Source organism: Amblyraja radiata, chromosome 9 (genome assembly GCF_010909765.2).
Source record: "Amblyraja radiata isolate CabotCenter1 chromosome 9, sAmbRad1.1.pri, whole genome shotgun sequence".
Lineage (NCBI taxonomy): Eukaryota > Metazoa > Chordata > Chondrichthyes > Rajiformes > Rajidae > Amblyraja > Amblyraja radiata.
The window spans coordinates 13,917,843-13,942,648 of NC_045964.1; the positions used below are offsets into that span (position 1 = coordinate 13,917,843).

General features: G+C 43.6%; 1 protein-coding gene across 8 annotated transcripts in view; it reads right to left on the reverse strand.

The window, feature by feature from the left end:
• numb (NUMB endocytic adaptor protein) overlaps positions 1-24,806 on the reverse strand; it is a 118,262-nt gene that overhangs the window by 32,616 nt on the left and 60,840 nt on the right. For 4 of the 8 annotated variants that reach the window (XM_033026738.1, XM_033026737.1, XM_033026740.1 and 1 more), the window contains 2 exons: positions 16,750-16,884; positions 4,238-4,312 (listed from right to left, as the gene is read on the reverse strand). In XM_033026738.1, coding sequence (XP_032882629.1) covers positions 4,238-4,312; positions 16,750-16,875 — 201 coding nt within the window. In that variant the 5' untranslated portion in view covers positions 16,876-16,884. Of the gene's footprint in view, positions 1-4,237; positions 4,313-16,749; positions 16,885-24,806 lie in introns of those variants that run through there. The other 4 variants (XM_033026739.1, XM_033026735.1, XM_033026742.1 and 1 more) reach the window with 2 other exon arrangements.

Sequence of the window (24,806 nt, forward strand, 5' to 3'; positions counted from 1 at the left end):
ACTTGGGCATCATTTGCGCGTCATTTACGCAACAGGCCGGTAGTGAGTGCGACAGTCGCGCGCCAAGTGCTCTTGAGGGCGCTGCTTCTTTTGGGAGCCATTTGCGATGCCGTTCGTACTTAATTCGATATCCGTGGCAAGGATTATCCCAGTGAAAAATTTTCAAAACTACGCGCGAGTTATACCCGGGTGGTCACGTAGTGTGGCGCTCAAATGACGCGCAAATGGCACACCGAAGGCGTACTGGCAGCGCATGGTTACGGACTATGACACACGGTGACGCATAATAAATCAGCATAGGCAATGTTCGTGCATCACCGTGCGCAACCATGCATCACCACGCGCTACATGTACGCCGTCAGTACGTCAGCGTACACCATCAGTATGTCAGCGTGCGCAAGGGTTACGCCACGCAGGTGGCGCGCGAGGATTTTGAGCATTCCAAAATCCTGGGGCGCTGCGCGTTACTGCAGTCACTCAGACACAGCATCATACCTCCCTTTGAACCTTTGTTCCCACCAGCCATCAAGCCCCCGTCTCCCAGTTATTGACCTCCTTTCATCAGATCATCCCTCCACATCTTCCAAACTTGCTGTGCCTCAGCCCCACCTTCCAACCTCCTGCCCAAAATCACAAGCAGGACTGTCCAGGTAGGCCCATTGTTTCAGCCTGCTCTTGAACCAGGGGCCACAGTTTAAGAATAAGGGGTAAGCCATTTAGAACAGAGACGAGGAAACACTTTTTCTCACAGAGAGCTGTGAGTCTGTGGAATTCTCTGCCTCAGAGGGCGGTGGAGGTTGGTTCTCTGGATACTTTCAAGAGAGAGCTAGGTAGGGTTCTTAAAGATAGCGGAGTCAGGAGATATGGGGAGAAGGCAGGAACGGGGGTACTGATTGGGGATGATCAGCCATGATCACATTGAATGACGGTGCTGGCTCGAAGGGCCGAATGGCCTATTCCTGCACCTATTGCCTATTGCCCCACCAAACTTATGTCCTCCTATTTAGGCTCAATCCCCCCCCCCCCCCCCCTGGTCTAGTTCCTTCCCACTTATATCCATGACACTTCTGATGGCCTCTGCCACTTCAGTTTCCAATTACTTAGTTCCAATCAGCTCATCTTTACCATGGATGTACAATTCATTTACACTCCCATTCCACATCAGGATGGCCTAAGGGATATCTACTTCTTTCTTAAACCGAATCCCAATAAGGTCCCCATCCACAAACAACCTCATTCATTTGGCTGATTATTCTCACACTGAACTATTTATTTGACTCCACTCACAGTCGATATATGAAAGTTGTAACTATGGGCAATTGAATGGACACAGGCCATGCCTGTCTTTTTGTGGAACACATGCTTTGCTTCAGTCATACGCAGGCCCACTCCTTTAACTCTTTTCTCAGTACCTTGATGACTGCTTTAATGCTGCTTTGTATACTCTAATAAAATGTCATCATCTTTACTGACAATTTCCACCCAGCTTTCATCCGCACATAATCCTTCGCTGATTCTTCCCTTCCTGGGTCTCTCAGTCTCTACCTCAGGGCGCAAGCTTGTGACAAACATCTACAACAAGCCCACAGACTCCTGCTCTTATTTTATGCGTTCTGTCCAGATCCCATTTTGGTTACAACTCGTCCTTCTGTTTTCAAGATGAAGAGCAGAAGAAATGTTAGTCTTTCAAAAATGATATAACCTCAATTGCAATGTCCTCATTTTTTCATTTCCCTTCAATATTTATTTTAATAATATGAGGAACTATGATCCAACTACAGCTTGATGCAAGCTTAGTTTCAGTTTCATTGGCTGGAAATGATAATATAATGCCTGGGTGTTTAAGAAAGAACTGCAGATGCTGGAAAAATCAAAGATAGATAAAAATGCTGTAGAAACTCAGCTGAGAAGGAGACGGGTAGTCCTTGCTTTCTCCCTCTTTCTCTTCTCTGTCCCAGCTCTCCCACAGCCTACTGTCTCTGCCTCTTCCTTTCTTCTTCCTGCCCCCGCCTCACCCCCACATCAGTCTGAAGAAGGGTCTCGACCCCAAACATCACCTATTCCTTCGCTCCATATATAATGCCTGGGTAGATCTTTTTTTTTTTAAAGGTTCACATAGCAACACCACAATCAAGCAGAGCAGTGTCTCTGGTAATTGTCAATCAAACTTGATTGCCATCCTCCAAGTAAGAAATTGATTTCATAGATTTAATTAAGGAAATCATCCTTTCCTGGATAAATTACTTTGCTTTCATTGGCGGAAGTTAAATTTTTGTTTTTCATATTCTTTAGATGGAATGTGCTTTGAGAAAATAAATGTTGTTTGCTGTAATGCTGACACTGAATGTCGTTTGCCCTGCCCCAACTCACCGGCCCTTGTGAGGTTGCCAATGAAAACTTCTGTTTTTAAAAAGTGGTTTTATCAGTCGGTGTTACTTTTGTGCAATTATATACCCTTGTTCAAGTTTATTGAACCGAAAGCCTCTTTGCGGTTCTCTTCAGTATTGATTGATCACACTATCCCTACCCTTCTCCAAATGAGTGACAGAAGTGACATTTACAAATTGCATTTTGATTCCAAAGTCTAAATTGTTGATGTAAATAATGAACAACTGTGGTCTCATTGCTTATCTTTATAGAACTTTACTTTCAAAAGACCTTTGATATAGTGCCACACTGTAGATTAATGAGTGTCAGACCTGCAGAATCAGGGGATAATAGCATAATTCAACAGTTACTGAGTGGCAAAAGGCACAAAGTCTATTCGGAAATTTAGGGAATTAGATTGGAAAACGCTATCTATTCTGCTGGGTCTTCAAAGAATCAGACACACGACTTCACTTTTTGAAATCCCGTGAATAATTCATCATTTTATATTTGCTTTCCATTCCATTATTCTTCTCCTATCAAATACATTATTTGGACAAGAATTATTTTTCCATTCAATTAGATTATAGATAATCTGTCCCCAACTCTACAATACGCCATACCAAATGCCATCGGCCTACTTTGCCCATATGTCCACTAACAACATCTTCCTTCCACGCATCTCAGTTCAGTTGACTGAGTACCATTTGAACCTGTTATGTTTCCATCATTCAATTTATCCAGTTTACCTCTACATACACAGTTACTAAAAATGCTTCTGTGAGGCTCAACACAAAGTGCAACACACATTCCATAATGTACTATTACCTAGCACAATTGCTCACATCACACCCAATTTTCCACTTATGGGCCTGTCCCACCTACACAATCTTTTCGGCGACTTGCCGGCACCCGTCATAGTCGCAGCAGATCTCCGAAAATTTTCAACATGTTGAAAATCCAGCGGCGACCAGAACACGGTACAACTCTTTGGGCGACTACTCACGACCATACAGACTTCACCCCGCGACGTGTCGCCAGGGTGTCGCCTGTATGGTCGTGAGTAGTCTCCTCAGTCACCCAAAGAGTCGTAGCGTCTTTCTGGTCGTTGCTTAATTTTGCCACATGTTGAAAATTGTCGGCGACTTATGATGGGTGCCGGCAGTCGCCGAAAAAGTTGCGTAAGTGGGACAGGCCCATAAGGAATTCAAGTGGGTAGCAATACAACTGAAACAGATTCGCCCACCAAAAAAGGTTTTGCACAATGAAAATCTACTTACATTGCACTTCATTATTTGTGCACAAGGCAGTTTTGATTTCCATGTACATAAAATTCAGTCATAAGCTACTGTCCACATTCACCCCACAGAATTAAATCCCCTATTAGCCAAGTGGTATCTTCAAATAATAGACTTCTATCTTTCTCACTAATGTTATTGTGTCAGAGAAGATCAGCTGAGGAAGTTGGCATTAGTGCCTTAAAATGAACTAACTGTGGAGATATTGTGCTCCATGGACATCCTAACTCGTATCTCTGCAAGATGAAGAATGCCATGGCAGCATTGTGGGCAAGAGGGAGAGAGGTGGCAGAAGAAAACTAAAAACAAACCATTTAGGCAGCCCATTTCAATAGCACAGGTAAAATGCTACATTAGCAATCCAGCATGCAGTGGTATACATTAAACAATTCCAAACTATGTCAGGTACTTAAAAGACGAAGACTCAGAGACCACAAAACCACAGCAAAATGCAACACCAAGCTAGGAGCAGCAAAACTACAACGAACATTAGTTAAGCAACATAAATGCCAGTATTTGCAGGTACAGTATTTTTTTTACACAGTGATGTGATGTTTAAAGTGTATACATACAGATTTCAATTTCTTGACAGCTTCCTCGCAGATATGCATCCCTCGAGATTCATCTACCTCCACATGGCCTAAGTACTGAAAATGAAAAAAAAATATTCAAAGTTCTGATTAACCTTATAACATATATAACCTTATAACATATTCCACATTATTCAAACAAATTTATACAAATTAATCACCATTATCTGCAGCTTCATAGAAACATAGAAAATAGGTGCAGGAGGAGGCCATTCGGCCCTTCGAGCCATTCATTGTGATCATGGCTGATCATCCCCTATCAATAACCCGTGCCTGCCTTCTCCCCATATGCCTTGACTCCACTTAGTTCACTCCAACAAGCAAAGGGGAAAATCAATGACGGTTTCTGCTCCTGATCACAATCAAGCAACACGTTTGAAACTTTGTGCAGGCATCGGGCAAAGACGAGATTTGGTTAAATTATGACGACCACGCCCATAGAAAAGTACAGCACAGAAACGGGTCCTTCGGCCCACAATGTTAGTGCTGACCAGGATGCCTAGTTAAACTCATCTCATCTGCCTGTACATAATCCATGTCCCTCTATTTCCTGTACTTCCATGTGTCTATCTAAAAGCATCTTAAACGTCAATATCGTATCTGCTTCCACCAACACCCCGGCAATGTGTTAAAGGCGTCCACCACTCAGTATTAAAAACCTGCCTCACACATCTCCATTAAACTTTCCCTCTCTCATCTTATAGCTATGCCCTCAGTATGGAATACTTCTGCCCTGGGGAAAAAGGTTCTGAATGTCAACCCTATCCATGCCTCTCATCATTTTATATACTTCTATCAAGTCTCCCCTCAACCACCAACATCCCAGAGAAAGTCGAGTTCTATAACCAAGCCTACCTAACCTCTCCCTGTAGCCGAAACGCTCTAATCCAGGCAGTACTGGTAAACCTCCGAACCCTCCAAAGCATCTACATCTTTCCTTTAATTGGGCGATCAGAACTGCACGTAATACTCCAAATGCGGCCTAACCGAGGGCGACTACTTAGTCCGAGTCATACAGCAGGGAAATAGGCCCCTCACCCATCTTGTTTATGTTGACCGAGATGCCCAATTTATGCTAGTCCTATTAGTCCCCATTTGGCCCATATCTGTCTAAACCTTTCCTATCCATGTACCTATCAAAATGTATTTTTAACACTGTTATTGTACCTGCCGCAATCATTTTCTCTGGTAGCTCATTCATGTATGTATGCATCACTGTCTGTGACAAGGCTGCCTTTCCTCTCTCGTCTTAAACCTATGCCTTCTAGTTCTTGATTCCACTGCACTAGGAAAAAAGGTAATGTGCAATCCCATCGAATAAGATCATCACTCAGTCTCCTATGTTCCAAGGAATTAAATCCTGGCCTGCCCAACCCCTCTTTATAACTCAGTCCCTCAAGTCATTGCAAAATCCTCGTCTTTTATTCACTCTTTCCAACTTAACGGCATCTTTACTACGACTTTGAAAACAAAACTGAACACAGTACTCCAAGTGCGATCTCACCAATGTCTTGTACAATTGCAACATAGCATCCCAATTTCTATATTCGGAGCCCTTTCTGATGAATGCCAGCATACCAAAAGTATTTTTCACACCTGTGACACCACTTTCAGGAAAGTGTACTCTTATGTAGCAATGTTACAAAATTTTGAGATTTTAAAAATCAAGTCTGTAATTTATCCCATCAGATAAAGCATAAAAATAAGTTTAATTTGACATCTAATTCACTTTCATATCTCAAGTATTTAAAAAGTTATGGCCATTTTCATACTCGGAAATGAGCATCTTGTTCCCTATTGATTTTCTATGGACATAACAAAAAAGTTGTGATCGTGAACAGTCAAAAGCCCATAACTTTCTTAAAAATTAAGAGAACTGAATGAAATTTTCAGTTATCATAGATTGAAGCATTCTGAAACAAATATAAAATAATCTTACTTGGATGACCTGAAATTAAAGCATATAATTAGTTAGTTACCTAATTGTAGCTAATTTCAGACTTCAATTACTAGATCTAAACATCTATCCATTTCCTAATAAATGATTAACATTTTTAAATAGCCTAAATGTCCAAATAATATTCACAAATAATTCACAATAAAACATGATTTTTAAATCTCATTTACATTAATTTATAGGCCAAATGGAAGGAATTCAGTGTTCAATTGCTGTAAATAAATGCCCATTTAAATCAGCTTTCCAGTGGGTCCCTGTGGAACGCGCTGGTTTAGAACGTTCACATTGCGGTAGATTTGTGCCTCAAATGCCGAGAAAAATACTGCGCGATATAATGGGCCCAAATTGAGCTACTCGCAATATTAAATTTTGTATAAAAGGATCTTTAGAAGCCCTTTTGAATGTAAAAATATACAACCTAACTTCTGCTATTTTCTTTATGAGACCCTGCGGTTGCTGGCGCTCGCGGGTTTAAAGATTGATTTTTAAACTACTATAACTATTATTCAAGGCCTTTAAACCTAATAATAGCTTTTGCGACGGGGTCTTCCAGCGATTTTTCGTTAATAATTAACTAGGCTGAACATCTTCGATTTGAACAGCCTAGAGAAAATCGCGTTTTAAACCCGCCCCCTCTAAACGGCGCCAAAATCGCGCACACCCTCAGCGGCAGATTTTCAAAGACGCTTCAGGTAGGCTTTGCAACATACCTATCTTATGTCCCTCTGCACCATCGTTAATCGTGAAAATCCTACTCTGGTTTGACTTCCTAAAAAGCAACACCTCATACTTCTTGCATTAAACCTAATTTGCCATTCCTTGGCCTACTTTCCCAGCGGATCAACATCCCACTACAATTTCGGATACTACTGTGTGATACTATCCATTTTAGTGTCATCTGCAAACTCACTAATCATGTCCCCCTGCACATTCTCATCCAAATTGTTGCTGTAGATGACAAACAGCAGTGCGCCTAACTCGATTCCTGCAGTACAGCACTAGTCACGGGCCTTCAGACCTTCCATCATCAAGCCAATTATGTTTGCAATTAAACTGCTAGTAAATAGGATTACTGTAAATAGGTACCGGATAGTCAGCGTGGTGAGTGAAGGACATGCTTCTGTGCTGTATAATTATATATTTGATGCTATCATGCAATATTTATTAGAGTACTCAGCATTCTTGGAGGTGTGCAAGTCAGATGTTCATGTACATAAGGATTCATTATATCTATGATAATTGAACCTGCAATGATTCTCCTGGTTCACAGAGTCCCTCTTCCTGAGCCATTGCCTCGACACCAACAGAAACATTATTTACACTATTTGTACTATTTAAAAAAAAAATTAAATCACAATTCGCAACCCTTCTATCCTTCTCTCACACCTTTTGCCTTTTCATCTCAGGCCTTTGTCCAACCATCTACTTATCAATACCCTCTCCCCCTCACCTATCACTTTATCCTGCCCCTCTAGTCCAGCTTTCATCCCCCTACCACCACAATGTCTGATGGGTCCCGACCTGGAACATCAACTATCCATGTTCTCCAGAGATGCTGCCTGACCCACTGAGTTAGAAACATAGAAACATAGAAAATAGGTGCAGGAGTAGGCCATTCGGCCCTTCGAGCCTGCACCGCCATTCAATATGATCATGGTTGATCATCCAACTCAGTATCCTGTACCTGCCTTCTCTCCATACCCCCTGATCCTTTAGCCACAAGGGCCACATCTAACTCCCTCTTAAATATAGCCAATGAACTGGCCTCAACTACCTTCTGTGGCAGAGAATTCCACAGATTCACTACTCCGTGTGAAAAATGTTTTTCTCATCTCGGTCCTAAAAGGTTTCCCCCTTATCCTTAAACTGTGACCCCTTGTTCTGGACTTCCCCAACATCGGGAACAATCTTCCTGCATCTAGCCTGTCCAACCCCTTAAGAATTTTGTAAGTTTCTATAAGATCCCCCCTCAATCTTCTAAATTCTAGCGAGTACAAGCCGAGTCTATCCAGTCTTTCTTCATATGAAAGTCCTGACATCCCAGGAATCAGTCTGGTGAACCTTCTCTGTACTCCCTCTATGGCAAGAATGTACAACTGCAGTAGAACCTCCCTTACTCCAGTGATTCGTGTCTATTTAATTATCCTAGTGAAATGTATGCAAAAAAATGAATTTCATCTTTCAAAAGGTTAGCTGCCATTATATTGGAGAACCTAGAAGTATTTTTGCAGAATAAATATAAATATAAAAGGATAGTACATGCAGTGGGATGGATCAACGACATGAAAGCTGGGGGAAATGTTTAAAAGTGCTATATAAATAAAAATGACTTGCTTACTTACTTACTATTTGTTTTTAACCAGAGCATAAGTGGCCTCCAAGTAACAGTGAAGAGGAGAGGATTGAATCATGGTAAAATTAAAAATTAATAGCATATGCGTATCAGAAATGTTGACTGATAGGATACTGAGGAAAGCATGGTTAGAAATTATGGAGAGTGCTGACCACTACAAATGCTCTTTGAATACAGGGATGATGCCAGAGGACAGGAGTGGCAAAGGGAATGACACAGAGTGCCAACAATTACAGACCAATTAGTTTAATCTCTATGGACAACATTTTAGAAACATGATCTAGAATGAGATTAATAGTCACCTAGAGAAAAATGAAAGGTTTCAAAGGTCTTTTAATGTCACGTACCAATTAAGGTACAGTGATATGCGAATTACCATACAGCCATACAAAAAAAACACCAAGACACACAACTACCTAAAAGTTAACATAAACATCCACCACAGCAGATTCCCAACATTCCTCCCTGTGATGGAAGGCAATAAAGTCTAATCTTCTTCTCTCATGTTTCTCCCGTGGTCGGGGCTGTCGAACCACGCCGCTGGGGCAATCGAAGCTCCCGCGTCGGGGCGATCGAAGGTTCTGCGGCTTGAAGTTGCCGAAGTCGGTCTCTGACCAGAGACTGCGAGCTCCATGATGTTAAAGTCTGCAGCCACCCACAGTAGATCCCTGGCAAAGGGATTGCGAGCTATGTGATGTTAAAGTCCCATAGCTCCCGCGGTGGAGTTTTCGAAGTCGGCCTCCAGCAAAGGCCGCCAACTTTTCGATGCGAGGCCGAAGTGCGGACGGAGACATGATACGGAAAAAAAAAAATCACATCTCCGTCGAGGTAAGAGATTAGAAAAAGTTTCCCCCAACCCTCTCCCTAATCCCCCACATTAAAAACATACATTTAACACGTACTAAAAAAACAATGAAGAAAGGGACAGACAGACTGAAGAAAGGGACAGACAGAATGAGGAAAGGGACAGACTGTTGGCGAGGCAGCCATTGTTGGCACCACCTGGTGGTTTGTGGCAATTTAAAGGCAAGTTAACTAAGATATGTCAAAAGCTAATCAAGTTTAACCAATTTCATAACATTTTTGAGGTAATTGATGGAGCTAATGACTATAGTGTAGTTGATGTAGTGTTCATGAACTTCCTGTGAGTTTCCATAACAGGCTTATCAGCAAAGTTGAAGCACATGACATAAAACGGACATTGACACCATGGATGCAAGATTGACCAAGGAACAGGCCAAGTGACATGCTTGGGGTTCAAGAACCAGAGGTTACAAGTATAACAAGAAAAGAAGAATGTCAAGGTTTTAGAAACATTGATCCAGACAAGATTGATAGTCACGTGGAAGTACATGAATTGACCAAAGCCAGCCAGGATTAATTTAGGGCAAATGGCGTTTAAGCAAATAGATTGAAATTTTTGATGAGGCAGCACAGTAAACCTCATAACTCAAGCAACATAGGTTCACTCATGACCTTGGTGTGTTTGTCTATGAAAAGTTTGCTTGTCAGAGCAGAGAAATGGGCCCTTTCTGCCCAACTTGTTCAAGCTGAATGCCATTCTATGTTAATCCTGTTTGCCTGCTTTAATTAAACCCGTATCCCTCCATGCCTTTCCCATTCGAGTGCCAGTTTAAATGCCTTTTAAATATTTTAATTATATCTACTTCTACTACCTCTTCTGGCAGCTCGATTCAGATATTCAGCGTCATATTGCTCTACATTCTCCTGGCCCAAAGATAAAGATTCTGATTATTAATCCTACCTATGATCCTCAATTTTATAAACCTCTAAGGTCAGTCCGGAGCAACCTACATTTCAGTCAGAATAAATCCAGTCTATTTAGTTTCTCTTTATAATTACAACCTGACCTTCCATGCAACATTATGGTGAATCTCTTCTGAACACTCTATTGCTACCACATCCATACTGGAATGTGGCAATCAGACCATACACAGTACTCAGTGGGGTCTAACCAATGTCTTGTACAACTGCAACATGGTGCCCCATCTCTTATTCTCTTTGCCTTGACCTATGAAGGCAAATGACCTTTTAGTCTGAAGAAGGGTCTCGACCCGAAACGTCACCCATTCCTTCTCTCCAGTCTGCCTGTTCCACTGAGTTACTCCAGCTTTTCGTATCTATCTCTGACCGTTTAGTTTAGAGATACAGCGCGGAAACAGGCCCTTTGGCTCACCGAGTCCGCATCGGCCAGCGATCCCCGCTCATAGGGACGACAGATGGCACAATGGGCTAAGTGTTCGGCTGGCAACCGGAAGGTAGCCGGTTCGAATCCCGCTTGGAGTGCATACTGTCGTTGGGCAAGACACTTCACTCACCTTTGCCTGTGTGTGAATGTGTGTGAGTGATTGGTGGTGGTCGGAGGGGCCGTAGGCGCAGATTGGCAGCCACGCTTCCGTCAGTCTGCCCCAGGGCAGCTGTGGCTACAGAAGTAGCTTACCACCACCGAGTGTGACTGAGGAGTGAATGAATAATGCGATGTAAAGCGCCTTGAGTATTAGAAAGGCGCTATATAAATCCCATCCATTATTATTATTATTATTAACACTATCCGACATACACTAGTGACAATATACATTTATACCAAGCCAATTTACCTACAAATCTGTATGTCTTTGGAGTGTGGGAGGAAACTATAGATCTCGGAGAAAACCCACATGGTCACGGGGAGAAAGTACAAACTCCATACAACCAGCACCCATAGTCGGGATCAGACCTTGGTCTCAGGCGCTGCACCACCGTGCCGCACTTTTCTTTACCCTACCCATCTATGTCGCCACTTAAAAAGAGCTATAGACGTGCACCTCAAAGTTTTCCATTATATTAATGCTCCTAATGCCCCTGCTATCTATTCTATAAGGTGCATCAGAATATAAACTCCCAAAGTGTATCACCTCATACTTGTCGAGTTGATCCCTGTCTCATGGCATCCTTTGAAAACATACTTTGCTGGCAACATCTGTCTACCAATTTTGACATTGCCAGTTCCCGTGCGTGTCTCTGCAAGTATCCCCGATGTTCTAGATCCCCAAGATGCCGAGAATAGACACAAAATGCTGAAGTAACTCAGCGGGACAGGCAGCATCTCTGGATGACTAGGTTGCCAAGTTAATTAGCCACTGTATATTACCCATAGTGTATACATAGAAACATAGCAAAATAGGCGCAGGAGTAGACCATTCAGCTCTTCGAGCCAGCAACGCCATTCAATATGATCATGGCTGATCATCTGAAATCAGTACCCCGTGCCTGCTTTTCCCCCCATATCCCTTGATTCCTTTCGCCCAAAGAGCTAAATCTAACTCTTTTGAAAACATCCAGTGAATTGGCCTCCACTGCCTTCTGAGGCAGAGAATTCCACAGATTCACACTTCTCTGGGTGAATAAGTTTTTCCTCATGTCAGTCCTAAATGGCCTACCCCTTATTCTTAAACTGCGACCCCTGGTTCTGGAGTCCCCCAACATTGGGAACATTATTCCTGCATCGAGCCTGTCCAATCCTTTAAGAATTTTATGTATCTAAGAACCCCTCTCATCCTTCCTTATACAGGTGGCAGGAGAATCACAGAGAGATGGCTGGGTAGATACAAGGGAAAAATTTGAATTAGTGAGCAAGGCATTTAATGGTCAATGCAGCCACAGGTGGCCATAGGTGCATTCCTGCACCTGACAGGAGTATTCGTATATAGAGTATTTTTTTAAATACGTTGTGGGTGCAAGTTCGAAGAGGGATATGTAGACATTTGTGAAACCTTCCCCCTTCATTGATTCCCTATCCGAAGATTACTCCACCTACCCGATTAGAAATGTAACTTGGTGCTCCTCTTTGGTTTATAAAATTAGGTATTGAAATAGTAGTGCATTTTATATTCATGCCAACAATATGAATAAATCATATTTGTGCTTTGACTCGTGTGTATTTTTGGTTGGGGGTGAGAGGGTGGTGGCAGCACCGATGAGTTTGATTTTTGTTGTGTTAGTGGAAAATTACAGCGTTGAGTGGAAAAATGCTGGGCCTCTGTTGCAGCTGTGATGACGAAGTTAGTCACTCATTTTGTGGAACCTGATCATTGGTGATAATGAGATCATGTGCTGGCGAGTCACTTGTCTTGAGGAACCTGAACTTTGCCTTTACACACAAACATCAAGATAAGATTGGAGGACCAAGAAAGCGCGCCAAATTGCTTCTGCTTGGTACAGTTTATATACTTGTACTATGCCTATTGTAAATCACTTACTCTGGGGAAATCTTGGAACTCCATGAGAGTGACAGGTCATGGACCAGATTAAGTCCCCCCCGGGTGACGAATAAACTTGTTGAAGCAAGAACGGTGTGTTGGAAAAGAATATTTACTGAGGGCTGAGATGACACTCTTAACGTTTGGTGTGATGCCCAAACCTCAACTGCAGCATTTATGCCTAGCACCTTTTCACCTTTATCACCAGAAAAGAAACACCCAGTAGAACAAATCAGAAAGAAAGATAGCTATTTCCACCACAACAATTCATTCAGGAATACTACTGGAAGCAAAGTGTTCTCACATCATATTTCATTTATCACCAAACGACATAGTGCTATGACCCATAAGGAAAAACACATGTTCACATACAAAAATGACCTAAAAAGGCCCAACAAAAGTAAAATTAATCTTTCTTTGGATACGTATTTGCACTCTGTATTTCTACATCTCATATTTCAGTCACAAAACGATTTTGTTCGATATACTGTACTTCTAAGTATGGGCTTTGCTTGCAAGGCCAATATATATTGACTACACTTAATTCCATCTTTGTTCCAACACAGTCCTTTTGCTGGAAGTACTACACGGTACATGGTTTTATTATTGTTGTGTACAAAGATATAATCCTTCTACGCACGATTCGAGATGGGCAACATCACCCCTAGCTCGCCGGCTAACAATAACACCGCCAGCGCGCTTGAATGACTACCGACCGATGGCCCTCACCTCGGTAGTCATGAAATGCTTCTAGAGGCTGATCAAGAACCACATCTGCGCCTTCCTCCCTCGCAACATGGACCCGCTGCAGTTTGCATACCGTCCGAACTGATCCACGGACGATGCGGTCTCCCAGATTCAGCACACCACTCTCCCATCTTGACAGCCAGAAGGGGGGGCCATACGAGGATGCTATTCATTGACTTCAGCACAGCTTTCAATATGATAGTCCCCACCAGACAGGCTGAGAAGCTGCTGAAACTGGGGCTTAACACTCCCCTGTGTGCCTGGGTCTTGGACTTTCTCACCGCCAGGCCCCAGGTGGTCAAGATAGGGAGACATACATCCAACCCCCTCACCCTGAACACAGGATCCCCCCCAGGGTTGCGTCCTTAGCCCTCTACTGTACTCCCTGTACACACATGACTGTGTGGCCAGGTTCAGCTCCAACTCCATCATCAAGTTTGCTGATGACACTGTGGTGGTGGGCCTGATCTCCGATAACAATAAGAAGGCCTACCTGGAGGAGGTGGCTGATCTGGCACTCTGCTGTCAGGATAACAGCCTCCTCTTGAATGTCACAAAAACTAAGGAGCTGATTGTGGACTTTAGAAGGGCACAACATCCGAGGACGTACACGCCACTGGAGATAAATGGGACTACTGTGGATAGGGTGAGCAACTTTAAATATCTGGGAGTCCACATCACAGAGGATCTGACATGGACAACACACGCTGCCGCACTGGTGAGTACCACCTCAGGCAGCTGAGGAAATTCAGAGTCTCTCAGAGGATCCTTCAGTGCTTCTACTCTGGGGCTGTAGAAAGCATCTTGTCCAGCAACATCACAAACTGGTTTGGGAACAGCTCTGCCCAGGACAGGAAGGCTCTCCAGAGTGTAGTGCGTGCGGCTGAACGCACTATGAGAACTACACTCACCCCCCCTGTCACCAGGGACTAATTTACTATTGTGTGTCTTTTGTAAAAATATATTTTCTAACATGTAAATACTGATTCTGTTCTATTCTGTAGTTTTTGCACAATCCACAGGCATTGCCACTTTCATTTCACTGCACATCTTGTATATGCATGTGACAAATAAACTTGACTTGATTTGGTGAAAAACTTTATTTTGCATACCATCCAAGCACATCATTGCAAACACGAGTACAACAAGAGAAAATAAACAAGTGCAGAATACTGTACAGTTTTACAGCTACAGAGAAAGTGCAGATTTAAAAAAGCAATGGGCGTTACGAGGTTGATTGAAAAAAAAATAATCAGGAATACATCCTTAGCATACAAGAGGTCCGTTTAAGTATCTGATAACAGCGGCAAAGCAGCTGCTCCAAAATCTGGTAGTATATGCTTTTAAGCTTTTGTACCTTCTGACTGATGGGAGAGAACATGATCAGGGTGCAATCATGTTGGCTGCTTTCCTAAGGTAGTTCAAGCTTGCATCTTTTGCCCAATGGAGAGGGAAGAAGAGGGAATGACCAGAGTGAAAGTGGTCAGGCAAGGCTTTTCTTTCCTAACAGAAGGGATTGGTGTTAAAGTTTACGAGTGGTAGGGCAGTGAAATACTCCTCCCACAGGATGCGGGAGATCAGTAACATAACCAAAGCCCCTTGTGACCATGCCTACAGTTGTAAGGTTGCAGAGTTCCTCTAGCAGTTTGTCTTTTGCTCCAGATTACAGTACCTGCAGTCTCTTGCATCTACAGAAAGGTGCGATAACCGGGTGGGCAGTAAGAGCAGGCAGGTTTTGTTGCAGGGGGAGAATAGCCTCTTGAAGAAATGGAGGAAGATGGCAGAAGCAGTCACGTTTGTGACACTACGGTTGGGTTTGATGGGAGGGGTGGAAGAGAAGCGTTCAGGTGATCACAAGCCGTTGTGGCTTTGTGATGGGAACAGCCAAGCACTTCTGTGGCCGAGAGCGAGACACAAGCATGGCCTGCAGCCTTCTTGAAGTCTGAATGGCGATGATTTGGTACAGGTACAAAGCATTCTGAAGGGAAAGGGGGGGGGACATCCAGAAGTCATAGTAGCATTAGTACTAAAGGCAAAGAGAGAAGCAGGAATGAGGGATGCAGAATGAATTTGGGAATTAGGCAGGACCTCTTGGGTCATAATCTTGGGATTACCCACACTGACATAGGTAAAAATAAGATAGGTTAAATGAACGCGTGGCTGGAGAGATGGCTGCTTGCATTGCTCCAAGTATCTGAAGAATCGATATAGCTCCTGGAACATTTGGGACTAGTTAAGATAGCTAGGCTATATTTAAAGTGGAAGGCAACCAATATCCTTGCAGTGAGGTTTTTAAAAATAATTTGGCATGGGTGGGCTGCTCAGGAGCAGTGCGGGGATATCAACCAAACTATAAAGGGTTAGAGGGATATGGGCCAAACGCAGGCGAGTGGGACTCGTGCAGATGGGACATCTTGGTCAGCAAGGGCAAGTTGGGCTGAAGGGCCTAGTTCCATTTTATACAAGTCTATGACTCTAAAGAGCAGTTAGATATAATTTGCAACGTGTAATATTTTAAGAACTACAGTTTTATACGTTGTACCAAACAGTGATGCCAGATTATTTCCTGCGGTTAAATTATCAATAGAGGTGATGGTCTATCTGAAGCTAATTATCAATCGCAGATGGTATACCAGAAGCTAATTATTTCTCAAGTTTCAGGTTGATTTCTATTTTGTTTTATTTTTCTCACTGGACAAATACATCAACTTAGCACTGATCAGACTATTTCTTTTCAGCATCTAAGTTTTAACTTTTCATTCCAACTTCAACAATGTCCTCACCCTAATCAGAAATACCTGTTACAGCCTCTGGCAAACAAAGCCGCCATACATTCCAGTACAGTACCATCAAAGCTCTTTATTTCACATGAAATGAATCAAGATCCTATTTTCCAGCAATGGTGGAAGTAAAATTACATTTTGCAGTGTTTGGCTCAAGTTACTTGCCTATTTCCTTAAAAAAAATTATTGTGGTGTGCAAAAGTAACCCATTGCAGCAAGAAGCACAAGGTCATCGCGAAGAAGTGACACAGCACTATTTGAATTTAAGTTTTTATGAAATGTTGACAGTCTGCCAGTGCCTTAAAAAATATTTTTATACAAACACATGCTGGTAACACAAATCAAAAACATAAATCATTCAAGTTAGTTAAATCAAAGATGCATCAAGACTTCACCTTAACCTGGAAGCTACATTTTCCATTGCGAACTGCTTCTTCATCAGTCTGCCACTGGTGCGGTCGGCTTGATTCTGGAACATATATGTCTTTCTTACGTCTGAAGCTCTGTCTCAATTTGTTCATTTTGACTTCCTAAAACGAAGGAAAAATTTGCACATTAAGTTTGACCCACAGAAAATACCACTCCTAGTATATAAAAACTGTAATTATTTCTCCAATATACATAACTTTTCATAAGTTCGAGGAGTAGAGTATCGCCATTCAGTCCATTAAGTCTACTCCACCATTCTATCATGGCTGATCTATCTTTCCCTCTCAACCCCATTCTCCTGCCTTCGCTCCATAACCCCAGACTTTGCTTTTGGAAGTCCTATGTGACACACACGACTCCAGATTAAAATACAATACAGCTCCATATACAGCTTTAGTTGTCACAAGTACATGGATAGGACAGGTTTAGAGGAATACCGACCAAACGCAGGCAGGTGGGACTAGTGTAGGTGGGACATGTTGGCTGGTGTGGGCAAGTTGGGCCGAAGGGCATTTCCACATTGTATCACTCTGTGAATCTACGACTCAAAGTACTTTTCCCACCACTCAACACTACAAAAGGTACGCTAACCTTCCTGCTAGTTCAATCTTTCAGAATTTCTCGTAATCATAGAAACATAGACATAGAAACATAGAAAATAGGTGCATGAGTAGGCCATTCGACCCTTCGAGCCTGCACCGCCATTCAATATGATCATGGCTGATCATCCAACTCAGTATCCTGTACCCTGCCTTCTCTCCATACCCCCTGATCCCTTTAGCCACAAGGGCCACATCTAACTCCCTCTTAAATATAGCCAATGAACTGGCCTCAACCACCTTCTGTGGCAGAGAATTCCAGAGATTCACCACTCTCTGTGTGAAAAATGTTTTCCTCATCTCGGTCCTAAAAGATTTCCCCCTTATCCTTAAACTGTGACCCCTTGTTCTGGACTTCCCCAACATCGGGAACAATCTTCCTGCATCTAGCCTGCCCAACCCCTTAAGAATTTTGTAAGTTTCTCTAAGATCCCCCCTCAATCTTCTAAATTCTGGCGAGTACAAGCCGAGTCTATCCAGTCTTTCTTCATATGAAAGTCCTGACATCCCAGGAATCAGTCTGGTGAACCTTCTCTGTACTCCCTCTATGGCAAGAATGTCTTTCCTCAGATTAGGAGACCAAAACTGTACGCAATACTCCAGGTGTGGTCTCACCAAGACCCTGTACAACTGCAGTAGAACCTCCCTGCTCCTATACTCATATCCGTTTAATCAATCCTTCCAATTAAGGCATCGCAAAATACTGTTGTAAATGGAATCTTAGATGAATACCATCTGTCCCCACCTCCTGAGACCAAGACTCCAACCACCCCTCAGCAAAGATCTTGAAAATGCATCCCCTCTCCACACATTCAAAATAATCCTAATGCTAATTTACTCCTAGGCATCTTCTTTGGTTTGTACTACATACTGAGGCAGTTAAGATCAAAGGAAAATCAATTGTGAAATAAAAAAGCATCTTTCAGCCCAATATTAAACAATAATTGAACACCAATACATTTGAATATTTTCTTTCCCAAAATTGATTACAATTAAACTAATGATAGCAATGATCTCTCGCAGTCGCTGCCTCAAAAAGCCAGCCAACATCATCAAGGACCCACACCATCCTGGCCACGCATTCATCTCTCCGCTACCATCGGCAGAAGGTACAGGAGCCTGAAATCTGTTACATCCAGGTCCAGGAACAGCTTCTTCCCCACAGCCATCAGGCTATTAAATTTGCCAACAAACAGACTGAACTGTAACAGCCTATTGTACTTTATCTGCTTATTTATGTGTATATTAAACTGAACTGTTCAGTATTTTTGCTTACTATATTATGTTGTGTTGCAGCAAGCAAGAATTTCATTGTCCTATCTGGGACACATGACAATAAACTCTCTTGACTTGACCTGAAACATTAATTCTACTCTCTCCAGAGAAGTTGCCCGACCTGCTAACAATTTTCAACTTTTCCTGTTTTCAGCTGTGGTTGTCAGAGATGAATAGCAGTGATTAATGACAAGATCTTAAATGATGCGTAAGGATTCTTTCCCTACCCCACACTGTCCCTATAAACCTCAACGATATATATTAGTTTGGATTGTAAATGGATCTATTGCAACCAATGTTTGCACATTTAGATCCCAATTTCACTTTCAATTTCAAAGACAGGCTTCAATGTTTGATTTCAGACTAGATGAACTAAACATTGAATATTTGCCATTTAGCCCATCAAGTCACGTCAGCTTCTGACCAGAGCAATTCACAAATTCCATTCCCAACCCCTTCTCTTAGCCTCAGAAATATTTCCTCTAGAATATTCTGAAATTCCCTCATTGACATAATCACATCTAACTTCAACACATCTGAAGGCAACGCATTCAAGACTCCAACCACAGGCAGCATCATTATTAGTCAAACAGTGATACAGTGTGGAAACAGGCTCATCAGTCCAACTCGCCCACACCGGCCAACAATGTCCCAGCTACTAGTCCCACTTGCCTGCGCTTGGTCCATAACCCTCCAAACCTGTCCTATCCATGTATCTGTCCAATTGTTTCTTAAACGATGGGATAGTCCCAGCCTCAACTACCTCCTCTGGCAGCTTGTTCCATACATCCACTGTGTGAAAAAGTTACCCCTCAGATTCCTATTAAATCTTTTCCCCTTCACCTTGAACCTATGTCCTCTGGTCCTCGATTCCCCAACTCTGGGTAAAAGACTCTGTGCATCTACCCGATCTATTCCTCTCATGATTTTGTATACCTCTATAAGATCTCCCCTCAACATCCTACGCCCCATGGAATAGAGACCCAGCCTACTCAACCTCTCCCTATAGCTCACACCCTCTAGTCCTGGCAACATCCTCGTAAATCTTTCCTGAACCCTTTCAAGTTTGACAATATCTTTCCTATAACATGGTGCCCAGGACTGAACACAATACCCTAAATGCGGTCTCACCAACATCTTATACAACTGCAACATGACCTCCCAACTTCTATACTCAATACTCTGACTGATGAAGGCCAAAGTGCTAAAAGCCTTTTTGACCACCTTATCTACCTGCCACTCGACCTTCAAGGAACTATGCACCTGTACTCCTAGATCCCTCTGCTCTACAACACTACACAGAGGCCTACCATTTACTGTGTACGTCCTGCACTTGTTCGACATCCCAAAATGCCTCACACTTCTCTGTATTAAATTCTATCAACCATTCCTCCGCCCACCTGGCCAATCGATCCAGATCCTGCTGCAATCGTTCACAACCTTCTTCACTATCTGCAAAACCACTAACTTTTGTATCATCAGCAAACTTGCTAATCTTGCCCTGTATGTTCTCATCCAAATCATTGATGTAGACAACAAACAGTAACGGGCCCAGCTCCAAACCCTGAGGCACATCATTCGTCACAGGCCTCCAGTCCGAGAAGCAACCTTCCACCATCACCCTCTGTTTCCTTCCATGGAGCCAATTTGCTATCCATTCAGCTATCTCTCCTTGGACCCCATGAGATCTAACCTTCCAGATCAGTCTACCATGCGGCACCTTGTCGAAAGCCTTACTAAAGTCCATGTACACAACATCTACAGCTCTGCCCTCATCAACCTTTTTGCTCACGCCTTAAAAAAAAATCAATCAGATTTGTGATATACGACCTCCCACGTACAAAACCATGTTGACTGTCCCTAATCAGCCCTTGCCCATCCAAAAGCCAAAATCCAAATATCCTATCCATCAGAATACTCTCCAGTAACTTACCAGCTACAGATGTTAAGCTCACCGGCCTATAGTTCCCAGCATTTTCCCTGCAGCCCTTCTTGAAAAGAGGCACAACATTTGCCACCCTCCAGTCTTCCAGCACCTCTGCTGTATTTAAGGGCGACTCGTAAATTTCAACCAGGGCTCCCGCAGTTTCCTCTCTAGTTTCCCCGCAATGTCCTTGGATATATCTGATCAGGCCACGGCGAATACAGAGGAGAAATACTCAGAGGACCTTGCCCATCTCCTGTGGCTCCACACAGAGGCGGCGGCTTTTATTCCTGAGAGGTCCTACTCTCTCTCCAGTTCCCCCTTATGTATTTATAAAATCTTTTGGGATTGTCTTTTATGCTACCCGCCAGAGCTATCTCCTGGCGCCTTTTTGCCCTTCTGATCTTTTTTAGTTTGCTCCTTAGTTACCGAAACTCCTCCAAGGATGCACTATATCTGCATCCAGCTGCCTATACCTGTCCCATGCATCCTTCTCGTTTTTCACTTACGTCTCAATTTCCCTCGTCATTCAAGCTTCCTTACATTCACCTGCTTTGCCTTTCACTCTAACGGGGACGTACACATCCTGAGCTCTCTTCAGTACACTTTTAAAAACATCCCACTTGGCCGATGTTCCTTTCTTTGTTATATTCTTGCAACTTCTTGTCCTTGACCCCTGCACGATTGTGAACAGCCTCCCACTACCCTCTGTTAAGCTCTATTATTTTGTTAAACATTTCTATAACATATTTCCTTGGCCTTCCCTTTGAAAGGCCCAACTTCTGTCATCTATTCTTGTAACTGCAGATTTACAATCCAGGAATTATTTAAATATCCTTCACATCCTTCCTATAACGTGATAAAAATGAACAACAGTGCAACCGAGGCCAGTCCAGCATTTTATAAAGCTTCAGCATAGTTTCCCGGCTTTCGTACTCTAATCCTCTGGCCACCCAGCACACAATTATATTAATCCCATGTTCTCACATTAGGGTCATAGTCTTCAAAGCCGTGGCAATTCGTGCTTTCTTGATGTTTCTTAAACGTTTTGAGCGTTTCTCTCTGACCACTGCCATGACATCTTCCCTTAGCTAATAACACAACACCCTCTCCTCTTTTATCTCCATCTCTGCCTCTCCAGAAGCACCTGTACCCTGGAACGTTGACCTGCCAGTCCTGCCCCTCTCTTAACCAGGTTTCCGTGTTGGCAACAATTCCCAGCCGCACATACCGATCCAAGCCTAAACCGTATCTGCCTTACCCATCAGGCCCCTTGCATTAAAATAAGTGCAATTTAACCAACATTCTTTTCTCCTGTCCTCTATCCTTTCTCTTGTCACCCTCCATACCAACTTTAACTTCTCGCCTGCCTTGAGCCTGTATAAGATCCCACCTCCCTGCCAATCTAGTTTAAATACACCCGTGTAGCATTAGCGAACCTGCCTGCCAGGATATTGATAGCCCTCCAGTTAAGGTGCAACCCATCCTTGTATAGGTCAACTCAAAAGAGATCCCAATTGTGTAGAAATCTGAATCCCTGCCCCCTACACCAACTCCTCAGCTACACATTCATCTCCCCCATCTTCTTGTTCTTATCCTCAATAGCAAGTGGCACTGGAAGCAATCCCGGGATCATTACCATAGAGGTCCTACGTTTCAGCCTTTTACCCAAATCACTACACTCATGTTGCAGCACCTCCTTCCTCTTCCTCCTATATAATTTGTGCCAACATGCACAAGGACCTCTGGCTGCTCCCCCTCCCCCGAGGATGTCATGCAGCCACTACGAGGCACCACGGAGGCAGCACACCATCCTGGAGCCTCAACCGCCGACACAGAATCTCCTGCTTGCACACCTAACTATAGAGACGCCTATCATTATGGCTCTGCCTGATGTCACCATTCCCTGCTGAGCCTCAGCATCAGGGTTGGTGTCACAGCCCTGCCTGCTACTGATCAACCTTGATGCGTCTGTCGTCCTCTTCGACAGTATCCAAGAGAGTGTACCTGTTTTGAAGAGGTACGGCCAATGGGATCACCTGCACTCCATGTCTAATTCCCTTCCTCGTAGTCACCCACCTTCTCTCTTCCTGAACCTTTGGTGTGATGACCTCACTAATGGCCTGTTCCCAGATGGTCCTGATGTCATCTAGCTGCTGCTCCAGTTCCCTGCACTATCTTTAGGAGCTGCACCTGGAGACAATTCCCACAAGTGTAGTCATCGGGGGTGCCAGCAGTTTCCCGGACTTCCCACATCTTGCACGAGGAGCATTGTACTAACTTACCTGCCATCGCCACTGCAACTAAACCAATAATTAAATAACGAGAGTTACACAAAAGGGCAGATTGTCTTTATCTGTCTCTGATAGCCTCCTGATCGAAGACTCCCGAGCGAGCCAAAGACTTGCACATGACCTCCACACAGCCTCTCTCCCAATAGGCCCCTCTGCTCCACAGTGCCTTCTTTTAATTTGCTTCTTAATTTACCAATTTGGATGCTGCAACCAGCTGCAACCAGTCCAGTGATTAGCTTCAAAATGTCCTGCTCACCTTAACTGCCTTCAGCTGACTTGGCTAATCACACTGCGTTCAAACTCTCCCATTTTTTCACACTGAAGGATGAACTTTGTCTGCAACTGATTTTCCATGGGTTCCTTTTGCCCTCCTTATTTTATTGAATACTCTGATAACGTTTGCACTCCTCGAAAGTCTGATGTTTTCAATTGTCTATACGGTCACATTAGTCCTTTGCTTAAAATTCAACCCTTCAATATCCTGTGTCGTCCAGGGTTTCCTCATCTTGCAACTGTTACCCCTCACACAAAGGAAAATGTTGGCTTTGAATTCCCATCATCTCCTGTTTAACAGGCTCCTACTTGTTGAGTGCAAGCAGCTGCTCTTACTTTGACTTTCGCCAAGTCTCGTCTTATGTTTTTGAAATCGGCCTCCACCCCTCTCCCAACTAAAGTTAGAACCCAATCTTGTCCGTCTCCATAGCTACCTTGACTTGAAATTATGATCACCACACCCAAAATGCCCCCCACTGATTCTTCCATACTTGCTTTGCTTTATTTCCCCAAGATCAAGGGCAATCTCAAACTTGTGATCCTGATCTCCCAACCTACTTTATCTTGCAAGTTTTTTGGAGACTTTTTCATCTCTTCCCTAGACGGGGGACATGACTTTTCCCTTGTCGTGTCTCCGTTGTCGTTGGGCCTAACATCGTGGAGCTGGCGGCCTCCAACCGGGATCGACCTGAGGGCTCCAGCCGTAGAGCCTGCGGACTCACCATCTGGTTGACTTCGGAGCTGTGGCGGCGCTGCGGTTGCGGCTGCGACCCGACTTCGGAGCTTCGGCCGTGGGCCCTGTGGACGGTGGAGTCGGGAGCTCGCAGGTCCCTGGTGGAGACCGATTTTTGGAGCTCCCGCAAAGGCAACTTCTCCCGCCCGAATCGAGGGTTTGAATCGGCCCGGAGCAGGGCCTTACATTGCTCGGCGCGGCATTAACGGTCGGGGGACTTACAATCGCCCATCGTGGGCTTTAACATCGGGAGCCCCGGTCGCCTCGATATTGCAGCTTGGCTGCCTGACCGCAGGAGAAGAACAAAGGACAGGGGAGAGATAAAACTTTTGCCTTCCATCACAGTGAGGAGGTGTTTGGAGATTCACTGTGATGGATGTTTATGTGGAATTGTGTTAATTGTGTGTTTTGGTATTTTTTTGCTGTTATGACTGCAGGAATGAAATTTCGTTCAAACCTTGCTTGTTTGAATGACAATAAAGGGCAATTGAATCTACCCAAGGAAGGATAGGTTTGTGTAGGAGTTCAGAAATTGTGCACCAGATGGACTCTGGTATGGCATTTTTTTTGGATGGAATGAGATGAGTTTATAATCTTGAACCGATCAGCGCAATTCTAATCCTATCTGTGCAACGGAACACGACAGCTCACCTCTCGCACTACCATGAACTTGTCGTTTTAAAAAAAATTGTGTTTTGCAGTCTTTTTCTTTTCACAATCTGTAGCATTTGCATACTTGTGCTTAAGGGCCTGTCCCACTTAGGCGATTTTTCAGCGGACTGCCGGCGACTGTCAAGTTCGCGGCACTCGCCTGAAAAACTGGGAACGGGAACGGTGACTGTCAGAGTGGAACACACACGCACACACCGCAAAGGCGGGGGCCAGGGAAAGCGGGGGAGCGCTGTCTGAAATTCACACGCTGCAA